General features: G+C 29.2%; 1 protein-coding gene across 1 annotated transcript in view; it reads right to left on the bottom strand.

The window, feature by feature from the left end:
• Positions 1 to 2455: 2455 nt before the first annotated feature.
• The window catches only part of LOC129918209 (delta-1-pyrroline-5-carboxylate synthase), a 32746-nt gene continuing 26213 nt past the window's right edge, over positions 2456 to 8988 (bottom strand). Inside the window, exons 9-12 of the mRNA XM_055998607.1 lie at positions 8282 to 8539; positions 7985 to 8210; positions 2879 to 3157; positions 2456 to 2814 (exon numbers count right to left, since the gene is read on the bottom strand). Coding sequence (XP_055854582.1) covers positions 2549 to 2814; positions 2879 to 3157; positions 7985 to 8210; positions 8282 to 8539 — 1029 coding nt within the window. The 3' untranslated portion in view covers positions 2456 to 2548. The remainder of the gene's footprint in view (positions 2815 to 2878; positions 3158 to 7984; positions 8211 to 8281; positions 8540 to 8988) is intronic.

Genomic DNA, 8988 nt, shown 5'->3' with positions numbered 1-8988 from the left:
TGAAAAATTTGATTTAATTCAATCAACTGAGACCCCAAAAGAAAGGTCTCTTTAAACAAAAATTACAATTCGATTATTTTCAGATTTTTGAAAAATCAAGGATAACCCTTGTCGAAAAAAATCGAGCCGTCAAAAGTTTTAAGCAAAAATTACAAATAGACTGGGTATTTTCAGATTTTTGACAAAAGATCAAGGAGTTCCCTTGTCAAACAATAATACCTTCTGAAAAATTTCCTTCAAATCCATCAACTGAGACCTCAAAAGAAAGGGTTCTTTAACCAAAAATTACAAATCTATTATTTTTAGATTTAAGAAAAAAATTCAATATTAACCCCTTGCCAAAAAAAATTCAGTTTGAAAAATTTCCTCCAAATTCATTAACTGAGACCCCAAAAAAATGTTTTCCTAAGCAAAAATAACAGATCGATATTTTTCAGATCTTCGAAAAAAAAATCAAGGCTAACCCTTTTTCGAAAAAAATGCATTTTGAAAAATTTCTTCCAAATCAATAAACTGGAACCCCAAAGCATTTTACAAATCTTTTTTTGAATGAATTTCCTAAAAATCCATCAAGTGAGACCCTTAAAAAATGTTTTTTTTTCAAGCAACAATTACAAATCGATATTTTTTAGATCTTCGAAAAAATCAATGCTAACCCCTTGTCGAAAAAAAATGCATTTTGAAAAAATTCCTACACATCATCACCTGTGACCTCAAAAGAAAGGTCTCTTTGAAATACTTACACTTCGATTATTTTCAGATTTTTGCAAAAAAAAATCAATGTTAACCCCTTGACGAAAAAAATTGATTTTGAAATTTTCCTCCAAATTCATGAATAGAGACCTCAAAAGAGAGTTCTCCTCAAGCAAAAATTACAAATCAATATTTTTCAGATTTTCGATAAAAATCAAGGCTAAGACCTTGTGAAAAAAATGCATTTTGAAAATTTAGTCCAAATTCATTAACTAAGACCCCAAAAAAATACCTTTTTAATCTAAAATTACAAATCGATATTTTTCAAACCTTCGCAAAAAATCAAGCCTAATCCCTTGTCAGAAAAATGCACTTTTAAAAAATTTGACCTCAAAAGTTTTAAACAAAAATAACAAATTGATTATTTTCAGATTTAAAAAAAAATCAATTTCGTCTAAACCCATCAACTGAGACCCCAAAAAAAATGTTTTTTTAAACAAAAATTAAAAATCGATATGTAAATCAAGGTTAATAACTTACCAAAAAAACTGCATTTTGAAAAATTTACTCTAAATCCATCAAGTGAGACCTCCAAAGAAAGGTTTCTTTTAAAAAAATTACAAACGATTTTATTCAGATCCTCAAAAAAAATCAAGGCTCTTCTCGAAAAAAAATGCATTTTAACAAAATTTGTCAAAATTCATCAACTGAGACCCCAAAAAAATGTTTTTCTAAGCAAAAATTACAAATCGATATTTTTCAGATCTTCAAAAAAAATCAAAGCTAACTCCTTGTGAAAAAAAAAAAGCATTTTGAAAAATTTCTTCCAAATCCATAAGCAGCTGGGACCCCAAACAAATTTTTACAAACAATTTACAAATCCTTATATTTTCTATCTTCAAAAAAAAATGAAGGCTTACCACTTGCCGAAAAAAATCATTTTGAAAAATTTGCTCCAAATCCATCAATTGAGACCTTAAAAGGAAGGTCTCTTGAAGCTCTATAGGTCGTTTCAAATCAAAAGTCCTGACTCAGAGTTTATTTTCTCCCTTCCAATAAAATTGAGAACAAATAAACAAAAAACTCAATTTTATTGGCTCATTGCGACAAATCAACTCAAAAATAACAACAAATCATGCTTGTTTGAATGAAAGAAATGCTCGAGAAAAAAATAAGCAAACGAAAAATCTGAATTTGTTTATTATTGATTTCTATGGTGACGACTCCAAAATAATTGAAAAATAAAAATAAGATATTTACTGCCCAATTATACAAATGAAAAGATGTGAATAGAATTTTAAGTTATGAATTGCTATCATATAAACTGGACATTTCTGGTCCATCTTCACCTAGTCCTATAACAATATCTTTGGCAAAGTTATCCCAACTGCCTTCAAATGATAAAATTAAATAATTGTATGTTTTTTGGTATTGTGAGCGGATATGGAGTGATGCAAGCCCGTGAGACTTGCTCCCGCTTTCTGAGGCTAACCTAGTGAATCTCACAGACGGATCAATTAATTAAAATAGGGATATCAAGAACTGTTCTTCATTATTTTATCGAAATTTTAGAAAAAGTTCAGCTGCCCTCATAAATGCTTCCTTCCAGTAAGCGAATGAGTTTTTTTTATTTTTGCTCAATTTTCCATGGGACTTTTGATTTGAAACGACCTATAATAATTTATTGAAACCAGAAATCCCTATGAGATCTGGTTGAAGAGTTGTAATGAACCAAACATATTTTTTTTTAAATTACTAGCTATTCGCTATGTATCTCATTTATTTTAAAAAATCAAACAAAAATCGATATAATAATCCCAAATTTACAAACAAAATAACATTTTCAACTTATCTCCTAAGAAATAATTGGCAAATTCTCATGCAACCAAACTCGATCACCGCCTTCAGCAAAATCAGCTGCAGCATGATCCTGACCCTTGAGAATCCATTTTGTTGTCAACAAACCCTCAACTCCAACTGGTCCTCTGGCATGAATTCTTGCTGTCGAAATACCAACTTCAGCGCCCAACCCGAATCGGAAACCATCGGCAAATCGAGAACTGGCATTATGGAAGACACAAGCACTATCTACAGTTGATAAGAATTTACCAGCAGCACTTTCTAAAAAATATGGAAACAATCATTAAACACAATTTAATCCAAAAGACTTTTCAAAACTTTTTACCATCTTCAGTAACAATAACATCTGTATGACTACTTCCATAAGTATGAATATGATGTATAGCATCATCAAGATCCTTGACAATCTCAATGCAACATTCTAAAGCTCCATATTCGTGTCTTAAACTCTTAGCTGCTGGTGGACCGAAGGTAAGTTGTTGGCTAAGTTTTGGTCCAGAGTAGATTTTTACTCCCTCACGTTTGAGCATGTTGCAAACGTCATTGAAAATTGTTCCATGCATTAAGTCTTCGTGAATCAAAAGGGTTTCCATGGCATTGCATGCTGAAAAAAAAAAAAATAAAAACAAATATTTATATTCACTGAAAAACCTTGGATTTGTTAAAGAAAATTTAATTTATTGGAGAAAGTTTTTAACATGATTTCTTTAGAACGTATAATTATCACAAACTACTAAGAAATGCATAAAACTAATATTTGGGAAAATGAAGGATACCCTATGATAAACAACTAAAAAAATAAAAGGGGTCCCTCAGGAGTCAACTGTTAGACCACAACTTTTTACAATATTTTAGTTATTCTTTCATTCTCATTTAATGCAATTAGAATTGTTTAATTTCGACTTGTTCTTTCCAAATTTAATTGAATTTCGTACCCATTTATGACAAACTTATCATTTACCCTATTCAAGACTCATACCCGAATGTCTCAAAAGTTTGTTAAATCTTTCCAAAACCAGCAGCGCATTTTACTTTAAAGTCTGATTACTTTCTTTTGAAAGAAGAAAACTTTTCAGTAAGGACTTTTTCAATGCATGGAAGGACTTCTTGACAGATTACATCCTTAATTCCATATACTTCTGAGTTATATATATGATTTACTACATTCAAAAATATATGTTTGTTTAACCAAGGAAACATATATGACTAATTTATTAACATTTATAACAAATTTTAAAAGCTATAAGCTAGTGAAACTCAACTCGTCCTACACACATTGCATAAGTTTTATATTCACTTGTATACTCGTCGTACAAAAAAGATTTTCTTTCTTATAAAACATATATTTTTAAGTCTGCAGTTGAAGTTTTAAGTTTTATAAGTAATTGCAATATGAGATTTTTGAAAAATAACCACAACAAAACTCGACAGAAGAAATTTATTATTATTATTTCTGTTTCCTCTCTGATTGGGATTTTAGATTGGTAACTACGAGTACGAGTATATACAATTAATAAATTACTTTTAAGTTTTCCTTTTTCTACTATACTTGTTGTGGGAAAAGGTTTGATAAAGTTTTGAGAGAGTAAAAGTCGGATAAAGATGAATTCATGTATCCTCTCTTTTATAAAGATGTTGGTTTGATTTTACATTTTAAAAGTTGGTTTTTGTTGAAATGTCTGTGTAAAGAACTAATTGGCTTAAATTTGTTCGATCTTTAATTGAATTGAATCAAGTTAGAGAGCTGCATTTCAAACAGAAAATACAATGTTAAATAGAGACAAGCACTACATGAAGATTTCTACATACCATTTATAATTTTTGAACTCTTAAGTTGAAAAATTAGTAATTTTGAAAAATATTTTGAAATCAATTCGTGGATTATATTTTTACTTGTAATATAGTACCTACTTAAGAACATAGGGCGTTCCCTAAAAAATTCCCTATAGTTTTCAGAATTTTATTTTGACGGTAGATGGCGTCACACATTGCGAAATATTCAAAATATGCAAAAATTTCCTATGTTAAACAAATCAAAAAAATTATGTTAAAGTGATTCAGAAGATAATATATATCTTCACCTATTACAGTAGACCAAATGAATACATAATTGTACCAATAGGTGTTCAAATTTGTGAGACAATACACAAAAATTTTTCCGCTGATGGGCGCTGACTCTCCAAAAACATTAGGTTAGCACGGCAAAGTGAGCAGAATATAAATTTTATTAGCGCATCCTTTAGCCCTTATTAAGTTCTGATTTATGGTTAGCAGAGCAATTTCCAGAAAATGCCCAAAACTCTACCTACCTAAAAAAATAGTTTTTGTATTTTGGAAAAAATTATTTGAAAATTATGTTGAATTACACAGCCACACAAAAAAAAAAAGTTCTGACCTTGGATTGCGACTATGTTTTTTTATATAGTTTTTGGGTCGCTCAAACCGAATCCGAAGTCTGTTTTGCGCCATCACGTCTGGTTTTCGAGATAACCTCAAAAAATGTCTCTGATCTGGATGTGCGAATATGTTAATCATATAGTTTTTGGGTCGCTGAATCCAGATTCAAAGTCAATTTTGCCGTATCACGTCAGCTTTCTGAGATATCCTCAAAAAATGTCAAAACCAAAAAAAAAACAAAAGTTCTTATCTGGGGGTGCGAATATGTTAGTCGTATGTTTTTTGGGTCGCTAAAACCGAAACCGAAGTCCATTTTGCCGTATCACCTCAGGTTTTTGAGATATCTTCAAAAAATGTCAGATAAGAATTTTTTTTTTTTTGTTTTGATATCTTCTCCTCTTTTACAAAATCTCAGAAAATGGTGTTCTTTATTTAAATTATTCGAGCACTTAATTATACAAGACTATTTTTTTTTTTTTGGAAATTTTGATATTTTTTTGAGAAAAAAAATTCAAGTTAGCAGAATATTTATTCTGCAAGGATATAGGAAAAATCTTTTTTATTAAAAAATTCGTCAGAAAATGGGGTACTTAATTAAAATTAATGCAATATTGTAGTATTCAAAACAATTTCCAAAACATGTTTTTTTTTATATGACGAAAAAAAAATGTTTTAAAAATAATTAATCAAAATCTTTGTCTAGTTTGATAATTTTATTTGTGACAGGTTCCAGCCCAGACGCAAATCTTCAGCATTGAGATTTAACTCTTTATATCTCAACAGTGTATTTTCTATAAACAACGTGTTAGCATTTGCCTTAAATAAGCACTTATTTTACAAAAATCAATTAAATTTTTCGATGAAATTTTGCATATATTTTGCATATTTTGCATATTTTTGGCATATTTTTGTGCATATTTTCGATATGCATTCAAATTTGTTATATTTGAATGATAAAACGTCGAAATACAAAGTTTGGTATCAATATGATGTATTTAAAAAACAAATTTAAAAACTAAACGAAAAAATTTCAAGAAATATATCCATCCATTTAGGCTCTATATACACACATACCAACGGACGGTATGATGAAAATTAATTTTTTTTAAACTTTCATACATTTTTCAAAAACAACAAACATTGGTATGCCATTCATATGAAATTACACTATGTGAAATGTACGCGGTCGAGGAACTATCACGTTTTGAAAAGCTTGTTGCTCTCATTAAAAAACTTTAAGTAAAATTCCGTAACACCCCTTAGATCTGGACCTAGGGCCAAAAAACGTTTTTTTTTTTGTCATTCATTGCAAAAAATCTAGCTTAGTCAAATTTTCACCAATTTTTAATTTTTACTGTTTTGAAAAAAGACATTAAGGCCTTTTGAACAACGCATAAATTGAACAATTTAAAAAATTTCATTTTTGTCTGTTTTTAAAATCAACAAGGCGTTTCAAAAATATCTTCTTAAATAATATATTTATTTTCAAACAAATTAAATTTTGTTTATGAAAACTATTTTAAACGTCTGAAAAACAGAAAAAGTCAAAAATTGGTCCAAAAAACCGTTTCTTCGCCCTAAGTCCAAATTTGGGGGGTAATACAGAATTTGTATATACCGTTTTGTAATCAGTGCAATAAGTTATACAACACATGATAGGTATCCGCCTGTCACACAGTGTTATTGATCGACATTCAAAATAATAATGGTCAGAATAGTCAAGTTTTAAGGTCTTAAAATTAAAGGGTTTTGTTTTATATCAAATAGAATGAAAAGAAGAAAATCTGGAATTATTTATTTGGAAAGTTCCTTTAGTTCCTGAGAAGCAGTTTCTCAAAGTTCAGAATAATGCACAATTTTCAAATGGACTTGAACCATTATTATTCTAAATGCCTGATTTATTAAAACATAGTTTTATAATAATTTAGAAACAAATTCAAAAAAAAAAAAAAAAAATGTTGAAAAATTCAAAAATCTGTTTTACGGTTACTAAAACATTTAAGAAAAAAATTGGTTGAAATCGTTTACAAGAAATCAAGAAAATGGTTATATGAAAAATACCGGTAATAACTTAACAAAAATAATATTTGTGATTCAAAACGTACGAACTTATTTGCGGCAGTACAAAAACTTTAATCAAAATCGTAAGAGTCGGTTTTAAGGAAAGTAATTTTATTCATTTTGGTTATATGATAGTTACCGTTAATTTTTGTCCTTGAAATAAAATTTCAATATTTTTCTGTAGCGGATTGCGGGACTTACTTTTATATCAGATGGTTATCTCAAGTTTGATTGTTAAAGTATGTAGTTCTAAAGTGTCACAAGGTCGTTCTTCGTGGAAAAACGGTTACGATTAGGTATTCTTAAAAAAGTTATTGACAGAATGGTCCTTAAAAGTTCTCGAAATTTTGAGATTTGTTAACCTCACTTTACTTTCATCAAATATTATTTTGATAGTTTCTAAGTTCTTCGTTCCTATCTCAATTATTTTTACCCAATTTCAAAAGGGTACCCCATCTTTACTATTTTTTTGGACTTATTGCGTATTCTCCATATTTCCCAGAAAAACACCCTATCACCTTAAATATTTCTATAGACTGCTTATGTTCTTGGTTTTTGTGTTAGTTAAAATCGTTTAACCAACAAAAGTTTTTGTTTTAAATGTTTTGGTACTTTAGTCTAAATTCCATCTTTTATTTGAACAAAACTCCCTTTTTTTAGTTTTTTTTTTTTTAATCATGTTATTCACATCTTGTAGTGAAAATTCAAACGTAAAATCGTCCATATATTTTCCTCAATCAGTTTTTGATCAGGACGATTTACTATGGTCTTGGAGCTAAATTTTAAAATAATTTGATCTTCCGTCTTCTTAATAATTTCCCAAATACTGTTTTTCAAATATGTATAGTCAATTTCTTCGAATATATAGTTATTGAAAAATGTTTCCCCTTTAATTTTACACACAATTTTCTAGTAACTGTTTTGAGATGTATAAAACAACGCAAATTCAAAAAAAATATATGGAAAATCTTACCTGCTGGATAATCACACTTGGCATCTCTGGCAATTTTCAATGCCTTACTCAAATCAGCTTCTTTGTCAATATAAACGTGACAAACACCTTCAGCATGTCCCAATACTGGAATGTGTACTGATTGTTCTTGAATATTACGAACTAATTCCGATGATCCTCTTGGAATAATAAGATCAATATGTTCTTCCATTGACAATAAATCACTTATTTCTTCACGAGTTGATACCTTTTAAATAAAATATTTATCAAAAGTTAGAACAGAAAAACAAAAATATAAAATTCATATAAAAAACCCACCAAAGATACAGCTTTCTCAGCACCAACTGTTGCTAATGATTCCTTTACCAATTCCATCAAAGCTTTATTACTATAAGCTGCTTCCTTGCCACCCTTAAGCAATAAACCATTAGCCGATGCCATTGCCAAGGCCGCAACTTGAGGCAATGAATCTGGACGTGATTCGAAAATAACCAACAGCACACCAATTGGCACGGTAACTTGTGTAAGTTCCAAATTGTTGGCTAACTTTGTTTTCCTTAAAACACGACCCACGTTCTGTAAATTGAAATTTAAATACATTTTTTTGTTGTAGTAATGGAAGTTTAGAAAAACTTATTTTAGGACTTTTTTTAAAAAAGGAAATCTTCAAAAAAAAAAAAAACACATTAAAAGTCCTTACAGGCGAGAAGAAGAAGAAGAAGGAAATCAAACGTTACCCATGAAATAAGCGAACAGACACGATGATAATGCTTTGAATCACTTTTTGATTAGAAAAGTTTCGATTAGTTGATAAATTGTAAAGCAAAAAAAAAATAATACGAAAACGAAATGAGAAATAAGGAAAAAAAAACTCCTGACAAAAGGAAATGGGTCTATCTATCATTGTGATTACACTTTGAAATTTTATTTTATTTATTTCTTTTTGTGATACGTGTTCGTGTCGAGATTGAAGAGATTTGCGATTTATTTTTGTGTTTTTTCACCTTTTACGGGTTTTTTTTTTT

This window comes from Episyrphus balteatus, chromosome 4, assembly GCF_945859705.1.
Source record: "Episyrphus balteatus chromosome 4, idEpiBalt1.1, whole genome shotgun sequence".
Taxonomy (NCBI): Eukaryota; Metazoa; Arthropoda; class Insecta; order Diptera; family Syrphidae; genus Episyrphus; species Episyrphus balteatus.
This window is presented reverse-complemented; position numbering and strand designations above follow the sequence as displayed.